Source organism: Erpetoichthys calabaricus, chromosome 4 (assembly GCF_900747795.2).
Source record: "Erpetoichthys calabaricus chromosome 4, fErpCal1.3, whole genome shotgun sequence".
In the NCBI taxonomy this organism is placed as follows: Eukaryota; Metazoa; Chordata; class Cladistia; order Polypteriformes; family Polypteridae; genus Erpetoichthys; species Erpetoichthys calabaricus.
The window spans coordinates 315,971,354-315,995,629 of NC_041397.2; the positions used below are offsets into that span (position 1 = coordinate 315,971,354).

Here is a 24,276-nt window from a genome sequence, read left to right on the forward strand (position 1 = left end):
GTGTTGCTGTGAAGGAATATCACACCTGCTGATGGTTTCCCATGATGTGTCTGTTTGATGGCTTCATGTAATGACTCCACCATGGAAGCGTAGGTTTCCCCAATAATGATTCATTTGTGTGGCATGAATTTCAAAAGCAGAACACCACTTGTATCCCAGAAAACTTCTGCCATGACTTATTCGGCCAACTGATGTACACAGAACTTCTTGGGGGTAGGGGACTCCGTATGATTCCATGTCACAGACTCTTTTCTTTTCAGGGTCATGTGATGAACCAACATTTTATCCGCAGTAACAGTCTTTGAGAAAATGTCAATGGGATTCTCTCTAAGAAGGTCCCTGTTCTCATGGCTGAATTCCTAGCAATATGCTGTCTGATGCAGTGTCAACACTCAGGAAATCCATTGGGAACTGACCTTTGACATCAAATGAGTATGGGTGACTGGGGAAAAAGTGCCTACTGAAATGCCAAGTTCATAGACAATAACATTAAAGATAACTGATCTTCCATAATCATGGCCTCTACTTTTTGGTACATGAAGACACCATTACAGGATGCCCTGTGTGGAGGTCCTACAGAGCTTAACTGCGTGGCATAACATTTCTGTGAAAAATAATTTTTTTCTTTTTCTTTTGCAGTTTCTGTGTTTGCTTGTTTATCTAGCTGGTGTTTGGCGGTATATCCCCCTCTAGTGGGCTTTATTGGAAGTGGTTATGCAGGTTTTTAAAACTTGGGTGCTTTGGGACTCCAGTTCACAACAGATGCTTTCAATTTGTCAATTTCTAGGTAAACTCGCAGTTCGACGTGTTTGCCATCCTCTTTCTCCAAGTGCTTGAGATGAAATGACCTCGAGCTGTATGTATGTCATGCTAAGACATGCTAAGGTCTCCACTGATAAGTTCAGATCTTTAACACAAATGCATGATACTCAGAAAAATTATCCCTCAGCCAGGGATGTAAATAGTTACAACCTTTTTCTTATTGAAATATTGCTAAACACACTATTGTGTTTTTATTTTTAATTTTTATTTTAACCATTAAGAATAATAAAACTTTTTACTTTTTTATTATTTCAACAATCCAATTATCCTTCTTTCTTAGTTATTCCATACTGGAGACAGTGAAATTTTGGGGTGACAACTGGTTCATCCCTATTATTGTCTGAGGACAAAGCTAATAAACAAAAAAGAAAAAGATGCTCTTCAGTGTATGTCCTGTATACAGGAATTCAATTAAATGAAGTTCTGGAAGCTGTCGCTGCTAGTGGAGCCCGGTCCGGTGGTTTTCTCAAGCCAGTAATGATGCCTCTTTCTGGGACTTCCGGGGTTTTATGGCAGCTGGATCTCAAGGGTTGAGGTCAAATGCCATCACTCGGCAGCTTCTTAGCACTGTGGAGAAAGAAGAAGGTGATGATGTTAGTGGCATCGCCCTTTCTTGTCTCGTTGAGCCTGTAAGATGGTCCTCTAACACACATGCATAATTGTACTGCCTTAATTAGTACAAAAATCAAGTCTACAACAAACAAAGAGGGAAACCAAAAATAAAAGCAAAACTTCAAGAACCAAAAGCGCAATACAAAAGGATCAAAGGACTAACAAAACAATAAATAACAGAGAAGCACAAGGGGTGAGTTGAACGACAATAGCCAGGAAACTTTCTCAGCAGAGAATTGTGTGCCGGTGAAATACCTGGTCTTTCTACTACAGAGTTTTACAATAGAATTTGTTTTGTTTGTTTTTAGACAGGCAAACCAAAGATGTGAGCCTAACATCACTGGAGCCCATTGTTTCCAGAACTAACAACACAGGGTAAGAAAAATCATAAAAATATGTGATGGAGTATTCGTTAAATACCTTTCCTGTAATACCTTTACACAAGGGGCAATGGTGAAAATCCAGAAAGAACATATGGTGAGTTACAAAATTCCAAACATTTCATAAAGAATTATACAGATTAGTTATAGTTATAGCAAACAGAGGAGGTCAAAAGAAACTGAAAGAAATGGATTACCTGTAGTGGGACAACTGCATGATGATTTGTGCCACCAACATAGGGACTGGAAGCACAGCACAGGACTCATGATCACTGCCACATATCTAACAAACAAACACATACATACAGTTGTGCTTGAAAGTTTGTGAACCCTTTAGAATTTTCTATACTTCTGCATAAATATGACCTAAAACATCATCAGATTTTCACTCAAGGAGGTTACAAAACCATCTCTAAAGAGTTTGGACTCCACCAATCCACAGTCAGACAGACTGTGTACAAATGGAGGAAATTCAAGACCATTGTTACCCTCCCCAGGAGTGGTCGACCAACAAAGATCACTCCAAGAGCAAGGCGTGTAATAGTCGGCAAGGTCACAGAGGACACCAGGGTAACTTCTAAGCAACTGAAGGCCTCTCTCACATTGGCTAATGTTCAAGTTCATGAGGCCATCATCAGGAGAACACTGAACAACAATAGTGTGCATGGCAGGGTTGCAAGGAGAAAGCCACTGCTCTCCAAAAAAACATTGCTGCTCGTCTGCAGTTTGCTAGATCACGTGGACAAACCAGAAGGTTATTGGAAGAATGTTTTGTGGACAGACGAGACCAAAATAGAACTTTTTGGTTTAAATGAAAAGGATTATGTTTGGATAAAGGAAAACACTGCATTCCAGCATAAGAACCTTATGCCATCTGTGAAACATGGTGGTGGTAGTATCATGGTTTGGGCCTGTTTTGCTGCATCTGGGCCAGGACGGCTTGCCTTCATTGATGGAACAATGAATTCTGAATTATATCAGAGAATTCTAAAGAAAAATGTCAGGACATCTGTCCAAGAACTGAATCTCAAGAGAAGGTGGGTCATATAGCAAGACAACGACCCTAAGCACACAAGTCGTTCTACCAAAGAATGGTTAAAGAAGAATAAAGTTGGGTTTGGTCTCGTCCGTTTATAGGAGATGGACGTCTGAAGCAGAGCTCCGCTAGCAGCGGCTTTATTTTCCCACGTATTTCATATTATTTAGAGGTATCCTGTATTTAACCCGACCAAGGAACTTCCACTACAATATACAAGCATGAGTAACAAAAAGAAAAGTCAGAAAGAACCGGAAAAGAAACTTAAAGCTGCATCAAAGTCTGGACAGACTTCCGGCCTGAGTGCAAGTGGCCTCACGGAGACTGACCTGGAACAGGCAGACGAATGCGCAGATTTCCTGGGACCCCGCTCCATTGTATCGTCTCCAGTCGAGAGTGAAAATGGGAGCGAAGGTGCAAGTGATACAGGTCGCGATGGATCGCCGATTTCTGAGGATCATTCGAGACTAGAAAAGGCCCTGCAGGATGTACTCTCATCTACTCATCGTGAGCCTGCAGCATCTGCTGTAACAGGAGCTGCATTTCCACTCGCGGAGCACGAAAGCCGAAGCGAACTGTCCGAACTGAAAGAGATGATCGCTACACTGGCCACTGCCATGGTTACGGCCATGAATGAGCTTAAGAAAGATAACAAGAATGATCTTAAGAAGGTGACCATTGAGCTCAAGAAGGATAACAAAGATAAGGAAACGCGTCTATTTAAACGTTTTGACGTGAACTTTAAAGGCATGTTGGAGAAATTAGTGGAACACATCAAAGAAACTAATTCCAAACTGAAAATGCTTGCTGACCAGATTAATGATGTTTCAGATCAGCTGGAAGACGTTAAGCAGGGACTCATGGCTTGAGTTGAAATAACGGAACAACTGGCGTCTAACGCCGATGAAAAAGCCACAGCTGCGAATTCCGAATGCAAAAAACTTGAAGACAGACTTGCAGCCCTGGAAGATGGGTGAAGAAGAAATAATATAAGAATTGAGGGTATACCTGAGAAACGAGAAAGCTCAAGCCCAGTGAAATTTGCAGTAGAATTACTGTCTAAAATAATTGGAGATGACTTTAAACTCGACATTGAGATAGCCACGGCTTATCGCACAAAGAGACCAAGCACCTTTAAACCTAGGTCTTTTATTGTCCGCTTCGAGTGACTACGATGTAAGCTTGATGTGATGGCACTTCTCAGACACAAGCAAGAGATTATATTCGAAAATAATCTTATTCGTATTTTCCCCGACTTCTCACCATCAACAGCTGCAAAACGCAGATCCTACATTGACATTAAAAAGTTGCTACGGAAAGCCGATATCAAATACAGCCTCTTGTATCCCGCCAAACTGAAAGTGGAAGTTCAAGATCAATATTATATTTTCCTAAGCAAAGAAGAAGCTGAAAAGGAACTAAAGAAGCTGTTTCCGACACTTTTTTGAAAGTTAATAAGGAGCCGAATTCTATCAAGGCACGGGAAGGACCTATGATCTGCTCTCTGGATCCATGTTTAAAGAGACTGGTATTAGAATTATACATCCCTTTCTTTATCTGGACTTTATATGTTTATGTTTTAATCAGAGTTATAGAGTTATAGACGTGAGTGTGAAAATGTGGAAGTAGGATTCGTTTTTTTTTCTTTTTTTTTATTCTACTATACCTTAAAGTAGACTGTTTAACTTCATACCCTTGGTTTAGTGCTTTTTCTACTATTTATACTATTACCATTATACTATTACAGTAGGAATTACCAGGTTTATCCTAGACTAGTTTTTAAAATCATTCCCAGGGTTGATTCTTCTTTTATTTTTTTTTATTTTTTAATCTTAATATCTTAACTTAAAAGTGCTGAAGATTATTTCAAGCTTAAATACTGTTAATGATAATATTTTCGGCAGATAGTATTAAGAATTTAGCTGCAAAAGATTTCTCTGTTTTAATTCTGTAAGGCCGCTGCAGGGTGGGGTTTGTTTTGTTTTGGACGTGCTCTGTCTCTTCGTATGTCAGAGGACTGGAACATCGCGGAGTGGCATCAAGCCTCATGTGGGGAGGCAAAATGGGGGGGGGGGGGGGGTGTCATAAAGGGGGAAGAGAAGGAGAGCAGGTTATATCTAATCTATTCTTGTAATCCTTATAATTATAAATATCAATGCAACAATAGGCTAAAATGCAATAACTCATGAGGAATCTTGATTAAAACTGCCATATTACCAATTAAAACTATAAAATGACATTAAAAACTCAGAATCAATGTCTCCATGATGGGACAGTTAACTTTGTGAGCTGGAATGTTAAAGGCCTGAATCACAAATTAAAGAGAAAGAAAGTATGCTCTCACCTAACAGGCTTAAACGCTAAAATAGTATTTCTACAGGAGACCCACTTACTAACCAAGGATCAGTTCAGATTACAAAAAGACTGGACTGGCCAAATGTTCCATTCTAGCTTTATAAAGAAAACTAGAGGGGTGGGAATTCTCATACATAGAACAGTTCCATTTGTAGCATCAGATGTAGTGTCGGACCCTGAAGGGAGATATGTGATGGTCATGGGCAACTTATATAACAGTAAAATGATTTTGATAAATGTTTATGCACCCAATGTTGATGATAAGGAATTCATGCAGAATCTATTTGCATCCATTCCCAATGTGAACACTCATAAAATTATAATGGCTGGGGACTTTAATTGTGTTTTAAATCCACTCTTAGATAGGACTCCTGTGACAGGGGGGACGACATCTAATACTGCAAAGATAATTACACAGTTTTTAAATGATCACAACTTATCAGACCCCTGGAGGTTTCTTAACCCAAACTCAAGAACATATTCGTTCTACTCACCAGTGCATTATAGCTACTCAAGAATTGATTATTTTTTTATAGATAATACTTTCCTGCCTAAAATTAAATCATGCAAATACGACACAATTGTTATCTCTGACCATGCCCCTCTAGTCTTGGAGCTAAAATCATTAAGCCCCTCACACTCACCTCGCAGATGGCGTCTTAACCCTCTTTTATTGGCCGATGAGAACTGCACAGAATTTATATCCAAACAAATCAGCTTCTTCCTAGAGACAAACACGTCCACAGAGGTTTCTGCAGGAACACTCTGGGAAACTCTAAAGGTCTTCTTAAGAGGCCAGATTATTTCATATCTTTCCCACAGAAATAAATTAGAAACCAAGAAAGTGTCAGAGCTAAGAAGTGAAATTACTAGAATAGATGAAGAACAAGCCAGGCGTCCAAATGAAGTTCTCCACAGGAAAAGGCAGGCCCTGCATACAGAACTTAACATCTTAACAACTAAAGAAACTGAACAACTTATTTATAAGTCTAGACAGCATTACTATGAACACGGAGAAAAAGCTAATAAGCTTTTAGCTCAACAAATTCACAAACAAGAAGTTCACAATGCAATACCAGTAATCACCAACAAGAATGGAGAAGAAATCATCGACCATAATAAAATAATGCACACATTTAGAGATTACTATAAGTCTTTATATTCTACTGAGCCCAAAGAAGACAACACACAATCTAATGCATTTCTGGATACATCACAGATACCACAAATAGATGCTTTAAGTGCTGAGGAACTGGATAAACCTCTAACGCTAACAGAATTACTAGATGCTATAAAGTCACTACAAAGCGGGAAATCATCAGGCCCTGATGGTGAAATTCTCCACTCGGCTAGCTCCCCTTTTATTGGCAACATTTACAGAAGCTAGAGACAACCAAATACTACCTCAAACATTTCGACAAGCATTAATCACCGTCTTTCCTAAACAAAATAAGGACTTGTTACAATGTGCATCATACAGACCAATTTCACTCCTGAATAATGATGTTAAGATACTCTCAAAAATCCTAGCTAGAAGGATGGAGAAAGTGTTGCCCTCGGTAATATCACAAGATCAAACTGGATTTATTAAAGGCCGACACCTATCTTCAAATCTCCGACGCTTGTTTAATGTTATATTTTCACCAGCAAAATCAAACACCCCAGAGATATTACTATCATTAGATGCAGAAAAAGCATTTGATATGATTGAATGGAATTACCTTTTCACTGCATTGGAGAAATTTGGGTTTGGCCCGAATATTTGTGCATAGATCAAACTACTGTATACCAATCCAGAAGCTTCAGTTTGTATTAATAACATTTGCTCAGACTACTTTAAACTAGAACGTAGTACCAGACAAGGATGTCCCTTGTCGCCACTGTTGTTTGCAATCGCTATTGAACCACTGGCGGTTCACTGCCGAAATTCTTATCAGATAAAGGGGATTGTCAGAGAAGGACTGGAACAGAAAATTTCTCTATATGCAGATGATATGGTCTTATACAGTGATCCCTCGCTATATCGCGCTTCGCGGCTTCACTCTAATCCGGATTTTATATGTAAGCATATCTATAATAATAAAAGGCAAAGTCCTCACTGACTGACTGACTCACTCACTCACTGACTGACTCATCACTAATTCTCCAACTTCCCGTGTAGGTGGAAGGCTGAAATTTGGCAGGCTCATTCCTTACAGCTTACTTACAAAAGTTAGGCAGGTTTCATTTCGAAATTCAAATCGTAATGGTCATAACTGGAACATATTTTTTGTCCATACACTGTAATGGAGGAGGCGGAGTCACGTATCGCGTCATCACGCCTCTTACGTAATCACGTGAACTAAAAACAAGGAAGAGATTTACAGCACGAGTCACACGCGGGAACGAAGGTAAATGACGTTAATTTTTGACTGTCTTTTTATACTGTGTAAGCATACATATTAACACATGTGCAATTAAACGTGTGCATTTACGGGGTGATTTCTCAGGCTTAAAAGCTCACCTTTTATCAAACGCGGGAACAAAGGTAACTGACGTTGTTCAGTGTCTTTTAATACTGTGTAACCATACATATTAACACATGTCCAATTAAACGTGTGCATTTACGCGGTGATTTCTCAGGCTTAAAAGCTCGCCTTTTACTAAAAAGGTAAATGCAAAACTATTTTCAATCAGTTTATTGAAACGCTCCCGTTAAGGATTGCAATAACATATTCGCGAGATAAAAGAACGAAGTAGGAGGAAATGGAGGAACAGCCGCAAACAGCGAAGAGCAAAAAATTTATTAAACAATTGAGAACGGAGCGAGTTAAGCATACAAGCATGTTCATAAGGGAAACAAAGCACGGTGTAAAACGTAAGTTTAAATTAAGTTTATAGAAATGCTCCCGCTGCGGATTGCAATAACATATTCGCGAGATAAAAGTTTAATGAGAAGTAATATTACAAGTAAACATAAAGCTCTTTATCAACAAAATTTTGCCGTCTGTATGGAAAAAATTAAGCAAGACTTGCATAGATGGTCAACCCTTCATCTCACTCTAGCCGGAAGAATTAACATTGTTAAGATGAATATCCTTCCTAAACTTCTCTTTTTATTTCAAAACATTCCAATATATATCAATAAATCGTTTTTTAAACAATTAGATTCAACAATAACCTAATTCATTTGGAACTCAAAACACCCACGTATCTGAAGAGTGACCCTACAAAGACCTCAGGCAGAAGGTGGCATGGCTTTACCTAATTTTCAGTTTTATTACTGGGCAGCAAACATACAAGCCATAAAAACCTGGACACAAACAAATGCACATAAACAGGCTTGGTCCGCAATAGAAGTAAAATCCTGTAGTATTTCTTTATATTCCCTGCTCTGCTCTCCAATAAATGAAAGTTATCGCAAATATACTAATAACCCAATTGTGCTTTACTCACTCAGAATATGGAACCAAATTAGAAAGCATTTTAAGATGGAAAATCTTTTATCAGTGGCACCTCTGCAAGAGAACCACCTCTTTCAACCTTCGCAAGTATATCCAGTTTTTAATACCTGGAAAAGTTTTGGGATTAAAATGCTCAGAGATCTTTATATAGACAACATATTTACATCTTTTGAACAATTACGTTCAAAATTCAACCTCCCAGCTACACATTTCTTTTAGTATCTTCAAATTAGAAATTTTATTAAAAAGAAATTGCCCGATTTCTCCCACCTTGCACCCTCCACAATCCTGGAAAAAATACTGCTCAATTTCGAGGAAATAAACACTATTTCCACAATATATAAAATCTTATTAGAGTCCCTACCTTTCAAAGATCCAAGAGGACATTGGGAAGAAGATCTCTTAATCAATATATCAGAAAAGGAGTGGAAGGTAGCAAAGCAGAGAATTCACTCGAGTTCTATATGCGCAAAGCATAGAATTATTCAACTAAAAATTATATATCGAGCCCATCTGTCTCGCTTAAAACTGCCCAAAATGTTTCCAGGGCAAGATCCAACCTGCGAACGCTGCAACCAAGCTCCTGCCTCACTGGGTCACATGTTTTGGGCCTGCACCAAACTAACATCATTTTGGACAAAAATTTTTTAAGTGCCTCTCAGACAGCCTTGGTATCACAATCCCTCCTAACCCACTAACAGCTGTGTTCGGTGTTCTTCCAGATGGACTTGAATTGGAGAAGGACAAGCAAACGGTGATTGCATTCACTACACTTTTGGCACGCAGACTTATTCTGTTAAATTGGAAGAATCCTAATTCTCCTCTTATAAGTCAGTGGGAAACCGATGTTTTATATTATTTGAAATTGGAAAAAATCAAATTCTCAGTTAGAGGATCTGTACAAATTTTTTTCAAAACCTGGCAGGATTTAATCAATATTATTTTAGAATAAGAGAAATAACTATTATTGCATTTAACTCCCTTCTCCATCTCTTATTTACATATATATATATATATATATATATTTACTTCTCCCTTTCTTTTGTTTAATTTTGCCTTATTAAAAAGCCTTAAGCAATTTTCCTTTAGCTAAGCTCTCCTTCTCAGGGGTGGGGTTTGATTTGTCTTCAAATTTGTTGGGTTATAAATTGATCTGTTTGTATGGAATGATTACAATGAAAATTAAAAAAAAAAAAAAAAGCTTAAAAATAATGCCTTACTTTTTTTTAAGTGGGGAAGATGTAATGATAATTAGTAAGGTCTATTAATGAACATGTACAATATGATTAGTAATGTGTTAAAGCGAAGCCTGCAAACCATGCGGTCTGATTTAGTGGGGGCTAACCAAGCAGCCTCATGGTCTTGGAAACCCTGCAATGTTTTTTTTTCTGTCCTCCCAGCCAATGCACCTTACTTTATTCTTTGTTATTTAGTATTGCTTAATCTTATTTTTTTCGCAAGGCGAAGCTCTCAATTTACCAGTCGATCTATGTTCCTACCCTCAGCTATGGTCATGAGCTATGGGTAGTGACCGAAAGAACGAGATCGCGAATACAAGCGGCTGAAATGAGTTTCCTCCGCAGGGTGTCTGGGCTTTCCCTTAAAGATAGGGTGAGAAGCTCAGTCATCCGGGAGGGGCTCAGAGTAGAGCCGCTGCTCCTCCGCATCGAGAGGAGTCAGATGAGGTGGCTCGGGCATCTGATCAGGATGCCTCCTGGACGCCTCCCTGGTGAGGTGTTCCGGGCACGTCTAACCGGGAGGAGGCCCCGGGGAAGACCCAGGACACACTGGAGGGACTATGTCTCTCGACTGGCCTGGGAACGCCTTGGCATTCTCCCGGAAGAGCTAGAAGAAGTGGCCGGGGAGAGGGAAGTCTGGGCATCTCTGCTCAAGCTGCTGCCCCCGCGACCCGACCTCGGATAAGCGGGAGACAATGGATGGATGGATGGATATTTTTAATAAACTTCACTTCATTTTGTAAAGCACTTTGAGCTACATCCTTTGTATGAAAATAAATGTTGTTGTTGGCGCTGACGAGAGCGGCGTTTGGTGGTGGCAAGTGGGGCGACCGCCCCAGGCGTGTCCCGCTCGAGCGGATTTGTTAAATTCTTCAGGTATATTTTGATAACGTCCGCGTGTTATCTTGTAAAAAAATTGCTGAATACTGTAATGAGAAAATTTATTTTTATTAAATTCACGCACAAGTTTATACAGTCCACACATACCGGTAACAACGTTTGACTTAACCGGTCTCGCGTGGGGTTGGTCAGCCCTAGCCCCCCCTCCCCCGCACACCCCTAAGGCCGCCTCTGGGTCACGCTAATGTGAGAGAGATCAGGGGTCTTGTTCAGAAATCGGACGCCACTTGAGACGGGCTTCCCCTCGCCCAAACACTAACCTTAAGGTCAATAAAATAGGTCCCTGATGTTAAGTCACGATTTTACGGCTAAAATGATAACAGAAATGTGAAACCTACTTATATACCTAATCTAAATTATTGTGAAACAACCAAGTGGCGTCCGCTTCCTGAACAAGAGCCGAGATCAGTAGTATTTGACTACAAAAATCTTATGTAAAAGTTAATGCTTCCAAGCGCTGTTTATTAAAAAGTTACAATCTCTTTCAATCCTATGTAATAATTAAAATTACGAACCAGATAATATCACCACAGTTTAGTTCTGTTGCAAAGGGTGCCCTAGATGTCCTCGACTCCGTTATCTGGCTTATGTATCTGTAAAACTGTTAACTGTTGCTGCTGTGGCTGTGAATTATTACGCATGGTCCCTTTGACTCAGAATGTAAACAGCGTCCGGATACAGTCACTTGCAGTTGCGAAAAGCCTGTCTGACCGTTACATTTGTGGACATGGAGTACCATAAAACATAACACCCACCTCTTACCTCTTTCCGCTGGTGACCACATCCGGACACAACCCTTTCCTCTGCTCGTTGCTTTTTCATTCTTCTCCAAAGACGTGTGTCCGCCCCATGCAAGGCTGAACCCTTCTCACTGCAACACCAGTGTAATGCGATGGGTGCCACGTGACTGTCGTTAATGGCGTTTCGTGATGTTGGGATTATATGACTGACCTCATACGTACTGCGGTCTACAATTATACTCTGCTGCAGATATTTGATGTATTGTTGGTATTGCATACTTTAGTTGGGCTGTAGTTTGATACGACACGCACACACTTAAACGCGTTACCTACTGTAATCCGCTGTGGTGTTTTACAAACCGTTATTTCTAGATATTACAAAGGGCTACACGGGCCGTCAATATGCTTTGATGACTTCTCGTATTACTTTTCGTGTTCTTTTGGAAACGAAACCAGGCTAACAATGATTGTGTAACAAAGAATCATAAACCGTGAACATAACGATAAAAATCTCCTTTTTGATGAACTACCTAAAAAGACCGAAAGAAACGCACACAAAACTTAATTTTTTCAGACGGCTAGTGAGTCATCGAAACTAATTCTCCACTTCAAGAAGTGATTTTGTTTGTTCCTGTTATTTTTAATGAGCATCTGAAATGCGCCATGTTTTAATTGCCGCTTACTCCGGAAAAGACAGCGGACTACTCCTTGACTTGTTCAAAATGCGAGCAAGGCAAGTACTTTTGTTTTTGTATTGTACGTAATACGGCAGTATGCTTTTTATTTTATTAACTGTAAAAGCTTGAAAACAAAGCAAAACTAAACTGTTTTATGTAAATTTCGATAACTGAGCTGTGCCACAAACCCACCCTCCTGTTGTAACACTTTTGCTCACTGGGATAAATTAAAAATGTTAACGAATTGTTTTTAAGTACTTCGGTTGCTTTTTATCCGATTACATTATTATATAAAGGATTTGTGAGTACTACAATTAAACTTGCACTTTTGAATCAATTTTCTGAAGTCTTTATTTTCACAGCGCTTGTAATATTTATTCATCTTGGTGTAATAATATGTTCCCAGAAAAAAGTTAGAAAATAAATTCTCAGAAATTCTAAGAATTGCAGATACGTAGTTATGACCACTTACCATATGCTAACATTTAAAGAATACAAATGGCTGCATTAAAGACAAGTAGGAAGACCGCATATATAAAGATCTATTTTAATAAATGTGATCATTGCGGTAGTGGATCAATATCGAAATTCTTTTTTCTTTCCGTCAAACATTTTAGGTGTTCTTTATTTACTTAAGGGTGCTGAATGCAAATATGACAACCGAACTGATTCGGGCTTTGATTGATAAACGATTTAAAATTAAAAAAAAAAAAAAAAACTTTTTAGACCAAAAAATTACCCATTTTGAAAATGTATTATTTAGACTTGAAAAAAATATAAATTTCACATATGTTTTAAATATTTTATTACTCATTAAAATTACAGTACTCATTTGGTAATGTTTCCATCCATCCATTATCCAACCCGCTATATCCTAACACAGGGTCACGGGGGTCTGCTGGAGCCAATCCCAGCCAACACAGGGCGCAAGGCAGGAACAAATCCTGGGCAGAGCGCCAGCCCGCCGCAGTTCGGTAGTGTGTTCCTCTTCCAATACTGTCAGTGCCTAACATATCTCACTCCAATTGTCTCGGTGGAACAGCAACAACATCAAAGACAACATTTATTCCCATAGTACGTTTTCATACAAAGAATGTTGCTAAAAAGTGCTTTACAAGATATCAAGGAATTACTCGTAAGAAAAAGAAATAAATTAGATAAGAATAATATTGAAAAATAAATAAATAGCCATACGAGCTTAAATAACAGACATCATTATATAAATAAATAAATAGCCATACGAGCTTAAATAACAGACATAATTATAACAAAAGTAGGTCCTTATATATATATATATATAATGTCATATTGTAAGTCTCTTTGTAACAACCGGTAGAACACAATTAAAAAAATAAATAAATAAAAATGAAATATAAAAGCACCAAATTGGTGAGTAAGTAAAAAACAAGACCTGCAGGATACAGCTGGGGCACCTGACTTCATCACATGACTTTCATCTCGCTGCAAAACAGAAGAAATGGAAAAGAAAGCAGAGAACTGTAGAGATTAGTAAAGACTCCAAATCCTTGAATATTATGATACTTTTATGGCTATACAGTGTATTAAGAGTACAACTAAAATGTCTTTAATGAGAAATTGACTAAATGAGATACCAGATTCCAGCCTCACTTCACAAACTAAATATAGCCCTGACAGAGCTTGTCTCAACTTGCACATACCACTTCAGTCAATTTAAAGTGATAACAAAAAAGGAAGTCAGAACTTTAATTTGTACATTGAAACCTACTACTTGTGCTTTTGAACAGTCCAAAGAAACACTAGTGAAAAAACTGAATTCATGTTCAGTCATCATTCATTCTTAGTCTTCTCACTAGTTCATTACTGAGTGGTGCAGTTCCTAATGCACTAAAAATGTCAGGTATCAGTCCATTATTTAGAAGCTACAGCTAGACCCACATACACTTTAAAATGACAGACCTACTTCATATTTACCTCAAAAATACTTGTCAAAGTAGTCACCTTACACATCACAATTTATTTGTGAAATTCCAGTCACAATATAGAAATGGCACATAACACGTGTTGTAAAGGACATTCTGATATCCTCTGACGAAGGAAATTCCACCGTAATTATGTTACATTTAAGCACAGCATTTGACACCAAATCAGTTCCAGTATGTACAGAAATATGCTGATTGGACTGATCATTATACTCAGAAGTTAAATGTGTCCCGCAGGGTTCAGGACTCAGACCTTTACTGTTTCCACTTAACAAGCTTCCATTTGGAACTATTATTAGATAACATTTCAATAATTTTCACTTGTTTACAGACAATACCCAGCTGGGCCTTTGTTTTAGACCAAATTATGTTTCTCCAATGGTATCCTTAATTATCCTCCATGGGAATGAAGGGTCTGGAGAAACTGGTCATGATGCACATTCACCACAACATTCCTGCTACCCTGTATCAATCCATACTAGTTTACATACCAGTTTTCTATACTCACAAACATCTATGAGAAGCATGGAAGCATTTGTTGTATTTAAAATATGTTACCTAGCAATACTGTGAACTTTTAAGTGATCACTTTTTCATCTTTTGTCTGTCTCCTTTAACAGACATCTACATATAACCCTTTTATTGGCGCTGAACATAATGCAAGGTAAGAATTTTATCCTTTACTGAAGTCCTAATTGCAGAAGCTTGGTAAAAATCAATATGATGTTAAATTAAGCTGCATTTAACTTCTTTTGCATGTTCTAATGAGAGTTGAAATCAGACCTATCTTTAGAAACAGTCTCATGCTTTTGAAGAATTCCCAAGTGCTGCCATATCCTTTGAGAAATACAGTATCATTATTTTCATCATGTCTGGAATGGATGTTCCAGGTTTTTGCATGTAACTCACTCTTTTTTCCTTGTGTGAACTTGCAGAGTCTGAAGAATACTTAAACGGTATAGGTTTAAATGTTTGGGTCCCCAGCGAGATCCCTGTTCAATCACAATGATGATAATTTTAAACTTATAAGATAAATGCAAAGGAAGTTAACATAATCATTCACTGATCATTAGCAATCTTGGTTAGGGTGCTCCTATAAGCAGTCTGGCCCCAACAGTCATGGTCTCTGGTATAAATGTCAGCTTCAATGTGTGTTATTTGTTTTGTAGAAGGGTGACCAGAGGGGGGCATCCAGGGCAGACTTAAGGTATCATCAGTAGTCTTTGTAGGGATCCTCCTCTATTCCAGGGTTGGAAGAGGAAAATAGGTTAGTAGTTACGTCTCACCTATATTATTTCCCCAGTTAACTTCATCAGCAGAGCTTCCAACACATTGCTATAATGCACATGCATGGATGAAAACAGTAGGCCTCAAAGTTTCTTTGAACTTGACCCTACCATGCTTCTTGTGTCAAATGGCCAACTGAATGTCACTATCAAGAAGAGATAGCTTAGCTATTTGCTAAACAAATTGACTGATGGACTGAATGGTCTCCTCGTGTTTGTCAAATTTCTTATGTTCTTATCCAAAGGCATTTCACAATTTTCACTTTTTTCTCTTTTATTCAAATTCTGTTCTAATAGGAGTTAATTTGTATCAGACTCTTGTAGTGTTCTTGCTTTCCAATGTCAATATCCAGTCTTGTGCTGTGAGCATAAAGGCTTAATTCTCCAAACCACAGGTAAACCAAAAAACTTCCCTTGCTGATGTGAAGGATTGGATCTACATGAATAGAAACTGATATTTTGACAATGATAATCTTTGGAGAAATGCACAAACATTTAAATTAAACTGAGTCAAGGAACACAAAACACATGCATAACTGACCTATATAAAGTGGAACTATATTCAAAATAAAAATAAAATTAGAAAACACTGTATTAAAATATCTACTCTTTTAAATAACATCCTCCAAAATAACATCAAGTCACGTTTTGAAAGTCCCTAAAGTCCTCCTGTCCACCACACTACTTTGTCCCTTATATCAAGTGTCTGTGGTTCTCTGTAAAGAAAAACTTCCTAATGTTTCTGTGAAATTTACCTTAATAAATTTCCAACTGTGTCCCTGTGTTCTTGATGAACTCATTTTAAAGTCACCATCTCGATCCACTGGACTAATTCCATTCATAAAGTTTAAACACTTCAAATCATGTCTGCTCTTCATCTCCTTTAAAGGCTTAGCTCTTTTAATCTTTCCTCATAACTCATCCTCTGTAACCCTGGAATCAGCCTAGTCGCTCTTCTCTAGACCTGTTCTAGTGCTGCTATGTCCTTTTTGTAGCCTGGAGACCCAAACTGCACACAGCACTCCAGATGAGACCTCACCAGCGTGTTATAAAAGTTTGAGCAGAACCACCTGTGACTTGTACTGTACACATGAAGGCACAATATAACCTGACATTGTTAGTCATCTTAATGGTTTCTGAAAACTGTCTAGAAGTCAATAGCTTAGAGTCCACTACGACTCCTAAATCCTTCTCATAAGGTGCACTCTCGATTTGTGTATTCAGACCTCACATTTGTACTTCCTACTTTTAATACCTTACAATTATTTATTTTAAATTTCGTCTGTCACAAATCTGGTCGTCACCTAATTCTGGTAAGGTTCCTTTCACCATAACCCTATGTAATCTGTGGTTTAGCCAATTCCATACTATGAACTTCATTGTTGACTTTATACTGCAGACATGGTCCTGACATTTATGTAGTCAAACTTTGTGGACCTCAACTACAGATACCAAAAGTCTGATAACTTACTCATAGATCATTAGAAATGCCTGAAAGTAACACATTTTGGCCATAAAAAGAGTGAAAAATCAGACTAGGACACTATTTGCAACCACAAAACTCTTGAAATCATGCTGAGCAAGTACCAACAGGGCCAGACATGACGGTGGCTGGATAGCCTTCTTTCTTTGATGTGTCCATGAAGGTTAATTTACCTTAACTCCTTTGGAAAAGAAACTGAAATAATATTCATGACTAATAAATACTTCTTTTCTCAGTTCATTTTGATCTCAACATAGGGAAACACCAGATTAGATCACATCATTTCCATAGTTTAAAAAAAGAGAGCACATTCTGTGAAACAATGATAACAACATAAAAGTGAACAAAGTGAAAGCACACAATTATACCAAAACCTCACACATAGGATTCTGACTTTCGCCAGCTGTTTGGGATGAGGAATCACCTAAAAAATGTAAAAGGAGAACCAGAAATATCTCACCTCATCTCATTTTCTTAATCGTTTTTCCTGGTGAGGGTCACAGATGGACTACACATATCTGTTTTATTAATAGATGGTTCACTTAAAGGGAATCATGATTTTTTTTTTTTGCAAAATAATGAAAGTTGTACAGCTGAAACATTTTATCTGTAATCTTCACTAAAAGATTTAGCACACCTCATAGATTCCCAAGAAATAAATGGAATAAATATTTTACTGAAGCTTTTACAAAAGAATAATCATTGGAATGCCTCAGGCACAGGCAAAGTAAGAACATGTCAAGAACCTGTTAGTCACTGTACTGTTTTTTTTGTCATTTAAAAAAAAAAAAAAAATGTTTTGTTCTATTTATATTTTTTATAATTTGTACTCAAAATGCCAATGAATTGTTTTTTTCCATGGGAGGAATTGTTTTGCAATTTTCTTTCAATGGTGCAGCCATATTCTTTATAGCAGCTATGTGCACTGTGGGTCGAATGTTCCTGCTGTGATTGGTGTGTGATGTCATTGCAAAGCTGCAGTAATCTCACCAAATTTTGGATAAAAAATAAGGGAGGACATGTCTAAGATTAGTGATTCTCCATTTCAAACATCTAATAAATGCTAGGAAAAGTGTTCTGTTTGGTAATGATTTTGTATTTAGTTATCATGATAATTTTTAGTTCACATTTTATTTTAAGTATGTTACTCTTGACTCCCTTGTTTTATGCTTTGCCTGTCTTTTGAGGTTCCTTTGGGTAATCACTTTTAAAAACAGCATTTATTCTCTGCAACTCAAATATGTGTGGTTGCATGAGCTAAAGTCCAAAAGAAATACTATATCTCAGTTCAGATATTTTAGAACAGAAGATTCAGATGTACTTCAGCCCCTGAAAGCATTTTAAGACCCTCACAGATTTCACTAGTGGTGCTGAAAGAATTCAAACGTATCTATATATATATATATATATATATATATATATATATATATACAGTAATCCCTCGCTATATCGCGCTTCGCCTTTCGCGGCTTCACTCCATCGCGGATTTTATATGTAAGCATATTTAAATATATATCGCGGATTTTTCGCTGCTTCGCGGGTTTCTGAGGACAATGGGTCTTTTAATTTCTGGTACATGCTTCCTCAGTTGGTTTGCCCAGTTGATTTCATACAAGGGACGCTATTGGCAGATGGCTGAGAAGCTACCCGGATTACTTTTCTTTCTCTCTCTCTTGTGCTGACTATCTGTGATCCTGACGTATGCGGATTGAGCAGGGGGGCTGTTTGCACACCTAGACGATACGGACGCTCGTCTAAAAATGCTGAAAGATTATCTTCACGTTGCTACCTTCTGTGTGCAGCTTTTAAGTATGCTGCACGGTGCTTCGCATACTTAAAAGCTCAAACGGCATGTATTGATTTTTTTATCTGACTCTCTCTATCTCTCTCTCTCTCTCTGCTCCTGACGGAGGGGGTGTGAGCTGCCACCTTCAACAGCTTTGTGCCGGGGTGCTTCGCATACTTACAAGCCAAACAGCCCTATTGAATTGTTTGCTCCTTTGAAGAGGAAGATATGTTTGCATTCTTTTAATTGTGAGACTGAACTGTCATCTCTGTCTTGTCATGGAGCACAGTTTAAACTTTTGAAAAAGAGACAAATGTTTGTTTGCAGTGTTTGAATAACGTTCCTGCCTTTCTACAACCTCCTGTGTTTCTGCGCAAATTTGTGACCCAAGCATGACAATATAAAAATAACCATATAAACATATGGTTTCTACTTCGCGGATTTTCTTATTTTGCGGGTGGCTCTGGAACGCAACCCCCGCGATGGAGGAGGGATTACTGTATAATACATTAAGGCACGCAAGACACCATGGAGTACGCAAGACAGAGCCCCGCCCACCAACTCTAAGACCATGGGATACGACAACTCACAGAGCCCCGCCCACCAACTCTAAGACCATGGGATACGACAACTCACAGAGCCACGCCCACCAACTCTAAGAATTCACTAAGTCCATGGCAAGCAAGACGCACGCAAGACAGAGCCACGCCTGCCAACAATTCACTAAGCAGCCAACCATAGCACACGCACGACAGAGCCACGCCCACCAACTATTCGAGCGAGAGGGAAAGCATTTGCCAAGAATGTTTTCATTAATCAAGAACAAAAGTCGGAGGTTCGAAGGCGATGACATACCGTCGTAGTTCTGACCATAAACGATGCCGACAGGCGATCCGGCGGCGTTATTCCCATGACCCGCCGGGCAGCCAATCGGGTAACCAAAGTCTTTGGGTTCCGGGGAGAGTATGGTTGCAAAGCTGAAACTTAAAGGAATTGACGGAAGGGCACCAACAGGTGTGGAGCCTTTCGCTTAACTTGACTCAACACAGGAAACCTCACCCGGCCCGGACACGAAGAGGATTGACAGATTGATAGCTCTTTCTCGATTCTGTGGGTGGTGGTGCATGACCGTTCTTAGTTTGTGGAGCGATTTGTCTTGTTAATTCCGATAACAAATGAGACTCCCTCCTGCTAAATAGTTATGCGACCCCCGAGCAGTCGGCATCCAACTTCTTAGAGGGACAAGTGGCTTTCAGCCACGTGAGATTGAGCAATTACAGGTCTGTGATGTCCTTAGATGTCCACTGCTGCACGCGCGCTACACTGAATGGATCAACGTGTGTCTACCCGGCGCTGAGAGGCATGGGTAAGCCGTTGAACCCCATTCATGATGGAGACCGGGGCTTGCAATTGTTCCCCACGAACGAGGAATTCCCAGTAAGTGCGGGTCATACACTCGCACTGATTAAGTCCCTGCCCTTTGTACACACCCCCTGTCGCTACTACCATGGTCGGGTGACTTGGTGGATTATATATAGAAAAGCAGCCAGAACCGAAAAGAACAATGAAAAGTCAACATGGCTCAGAGGTGCATGTGGACTGTAGCAGAGATGAAAGCGACTGAGGCGGTGTTTGGAAAATGAACAGTCAACGTGACTCACAGGTGCATGTGGACTGTACACAGACGAAAGCGACTCAGGTGAGGAGTTGGGGGTGGCCACATGAGCAGGCAGTGCGTACTGAACGATGACTAAGAAATCAGCAGACTAGAATGGCGGGGGGAGGGGCGGAATGGGCGTCCTTCCCCTCTCCCCCCGTTCCGCCCTCCGCGCCCAGCGCCATCCAGCCCCGTCCCTCGCTCTTTTCCTACAGTTGTATCCTCAAATCCACCCCATTTGGACAACTGTGTCTTTCAGGAAGTGTTCACCCATCAATACATAATTATGCAGCCTAGTTATTTATAAATTTCTACACCAGTAATCACTTCAAAAAAGTAGAAGTCCTTAGTATGACCCCATTATAACAATAATACGTTTTATTTATATAGCGCCTTTCCCATGCTCAAGGCACTTACAGAATATAATAAAGAACGGCAGGGTATACAGTATATAGCATTGTACAAACCAGATAAATAAATAAAGATATTTACTGTATAGCCCAATAAGCCTTGATTCTAACCCAAGTAAAATTATACAAATGACTAGCTGATTACCCAGTGGCTTCGCTGACTGAGTGCAAGGGAAAAAAATAAAATGTATTCTATAAGTTATTACATTTACATTATTTAGCAGACGCTCTTATCCAGAGCGACTTACAACAGTGCTTAGTAGTCTACGACTGTTCTTCAGTCTTTAAGGCTAGGATTAAATCTACAGTACTGTCATTAAACAAGTTACCGCTGACCAAGTTGTACAGAAAACCATGCTAGAAGAAAATAGTAAGTTGTTAGTACAAATTTTTTTTTTTTTTTTTTTTTGAGAAAAAGGGTAGAAAAACGTATGGGGACTAGTCCAAGTGCTGTTGAAAGAAGTGTGTCTTCAGACGACGTTTGAAGACAGTGAGGGTCTCCGCTGTTCGTACAGCAAGAGGAAGTTCGTTCCACCACTGAGGAGCCAACACTGCAAAGAGTCTTGATGCATGTCGACCTCTTCTTTTAAGTAAGGGTGCTTCGAGACGAGCAGTGCTTGATGTTCTGAGAGAGCGAGAAGTGACACGCTGCTTAACCAGTGCTGATATGTAAGGTGGTGCAGTTCCAGTTTTGGCCTTAAAGGCCAGGGTTAGGGTTTTGAACCTGATGCGGGCAGCCACAGGGAGCCAGTGCAGGTTCCGCAGCAGAGGTGTAGTGTGTGAGAATTTGGAAATATTAAAAATGAGTCTTGCAGCTGCATTCTAGATCAATTGAAGTGGTCTTGTTGCCTTTAGTGAAAGTCCAGACATCAGAGAGTTGCAGTAGTCCAGCTTAGAGATGACAGTAAAACATTAACATTTAAGAAGTAAAGCTACATTGAGCACCACCGGAGTGGTTTCGGGTAAACTACATTTTAAAGGCGCTATAACACAACAGGTAAGTTGTACTAACAGCAGCTAAAATGTATTTGGATCATCTGTCGGTAGTAGATCACTTGTGAAAGGCGCTACACGACCGCTGTGGTACAGAAATTACATTTTCTATGTGATCGTCCAAATTTCTGCCTGACAACCTTGCACTATGTGCGTGTGATTTACTTCTTAAAATAATTCATCACAAAAGCAACCTTGAATGTTGCGGGGTTTTAGTGACCCGAACTCACCTTAAGTAAGGACAGTAAGTAGTCGTGCATGGCAATTTACAAACAGAGTCGTGCTTCGATGGCGCCGATTACACTCATTCCCAAAGATTTCCACTCTCCCAGGAGCCGACGGGGCACTTGAAGTGTCACAAACAGTGCGAGAAGAGAGGACGCTGCCCGAAACTGCGAAGCTCACTACCCGGCGAAGCAGCCCGACATTCCACGCCTCCCAGCGTACACTTTGTTCTCACGACCCCTGGCTAGTGATGGTCCGCTCGATTCTGAGGTTTCGACACTGCGTCGAGCTTTCGAAGCATGTTTTTAGCGTTTTTTTTTCATTTAGCGCATGCGATGTGTATCACTATCTGGTTCCCGTTGCCAGCCCGATCTGCGTGCGCGTACGTATTGAAAGGCTACGTCATCACACACTTTACGTGCAGCCCAATCTGTTAAACGCATGCGTGAAATACGCCCATCACGTAATTTTGAGGCACGCTAGCGTAATGACGTCATTGACATTGGCGCCTAAGACATAGAATTACTAGACTCCTCATAACCAGCAGCATCGTACGTCAACGTCTCCGCCATTTTGCGAGTGGCACTGCTGTGGAGTGAAGTAATAGATAAAGATGCCTCACGCAAGTGCTGCTTGGGATTGTGCAAACCGTTGTACGCTCCAAACCAGATCACAGGGATTACATTTCATAGGTAAAGCTGAACAATTGTTTTGGTAATATTTGGCCATTAGAAAATCCTGTTTTATAATCTTAACTTTAGCCACGCCAGGCTAAGCTAACAAAGCTATGCATTTATGTGCTCAAGTGAGCCTCCAAACAACGTTTTGACTAAACGTATTTAGTCACTAACTATGTAGATTGTTGTTAGCTGTTAACATTTCTCAAACTTTGAAAGTTTCCCAAAAAAATCCACCTTAGGAAGCAGTGGGAGGTAGCCCGTAGACAGAATTTTGAGAAAGCTGTCCTGTGATGTGTGCCGTGCTAGTATGGTAACAGATACTGTACCGGCATCAGATGATCAAACCTACCACTTGCTCACATTAAAAAAACAAAGGAGGTTTGATGATTCCTTCTGAGGGTCCAGTCAATGTGGTCAAAGTAGCTGAGCGTGTTATCCGACAGTCGACATTAGGGCAAGCTGTCAGTGGATCTTTGATCAATCAGTTTGTTCGGGCTGAGATTGGTTCAGATGATGTGGTTTTTTTTTTCTCAAGGAGCATATTAAGGAAACACAGTTTGAAATTGACAACCATCCACATTACTAACCGAGAATGTTAAACCGGATGGACGCAGGGACATCCGGCCATGGGCCGTAGCCGCAAAAAGACGTACTGCGCAGGCGCCCCAAGAAATGAGGTGCAGCGAGAGGCGGCCGCAACCACAGAAAAAAAGGAGTCAAAGAAATGAGGCGCCGCGACCACAGAAAAAAGGAGTCAGCACAGAAAAAAGGAGTCAAACGCAGGCGAGGTACACAGCGCCGCACGAAAGCCATTGCACACGAAACTAGCACACACAAAAAAAAGAAGCCGCTCGCGCCCCACAAATCCCATACCCACCTCCAAGCACCCCCCCCCTTACAAGCAGCGGACGGGAGACACACAAAGAGGACGATTCAACAAGCTCCTACCACACCAAAAAAAAGAAGCCGTGACCGCCACACCAAGCCCATTAGAGACGAAACGGGACAGACTACGGACATGGCACACGAAACGTTCACAACAACGACGATTCAGACCCACAAACACACTAACATCAATAAGAAGTGACACCCAAAGCCCGACCCACAAACACACTAACATCAATAAGAAGTGACACCCAAAGCCCCATTTCTAAAGGAACCGTCCGCAGACACCTGCTAAACGATTGCGCCACTTAGCTGACAACGCGTTCAATAATGAGTCCACTATTGAGGAAAATTCATTGGGATTAATGAATGTCATTTGCAATCATTGTCATTCACTTAACTTCCCTGAAGAAACAACTAGCAATACAAGTACTGAATTTACACGTTATTGTCAAAAGGGTCAAATTAGACTGCCTCCTTTACATTCAGATCCTGAATATCTACAGAAGCTTCTAACTAACGATGTACCTGAAAGTGAAATCTTTATGAGCTGCATTAGATCCTACAAATCGGTATCCACTATGAACATTAACAGTGGCACCTTTTGACAACAACGTGTAAATTATAATAATTAAGCTAATTTTGTGTTTTCTTCTGTGACGACCTGGTGTCCAAGGATCACCCTGGTCATCCCCCAATTTAATAAT

General features: G+C 39.8%; 1 protein-coding gene and 1 long non-coding RNA gene across 8 annotated transcripts in view; one reads left to right on the forward strand and one right to left on the reverse strand.

Moving 5' to 3' along the window:
- Positions 1 to 1,031: 1,031 nt before the first annotated feature.
- LOC114641117 (uncharacterized) lies at positions 1,032 to 22,403 on the reverse strand. The gene is made up of 4 exons (XR_003714252.2): positions 22,010 to 22,403; positions 13,615 to 13,664; positions 2,012 to 2,097; positions 1,032 to 1,389 (listed from the first exon to the last, which is right to left on the reverse strand). It is a non-coding gene; the product is annotated as an uncharacterized LOC114641117 (long non-coding RNA).
- Positions 11,711 to 24,276, forward strand: part of LOC114641108 (CD276 antigen homolog) — a 722,545-nt gene continuing 709,979 nt past the window's right edge. For 2 of the 7 annotated variants that reach the window (XM_051926019.1, XM_051926018.1), the window contains exons 1-2: positions 11,711 to 12,259; positions 14,785 to 14,828. In XM_051926019.1, coding sequence (XP_051781979.1) covers positions 12,183 to 12,259; positions 14,785 to 14,828 — 121 coding nt within the window. In that variant the 5' untranslated portion in view covers positions 11,711 to 12,182. The remainder of the gene's footprint in view (positions 12,260 to 14,784; positions 14,829 to 24,276) is intronic. The other 5 variants (XM_051926017.1, XM_051926016.1, XM_051926015.1 and 2 more) reach the window with 5 other exon arrangements.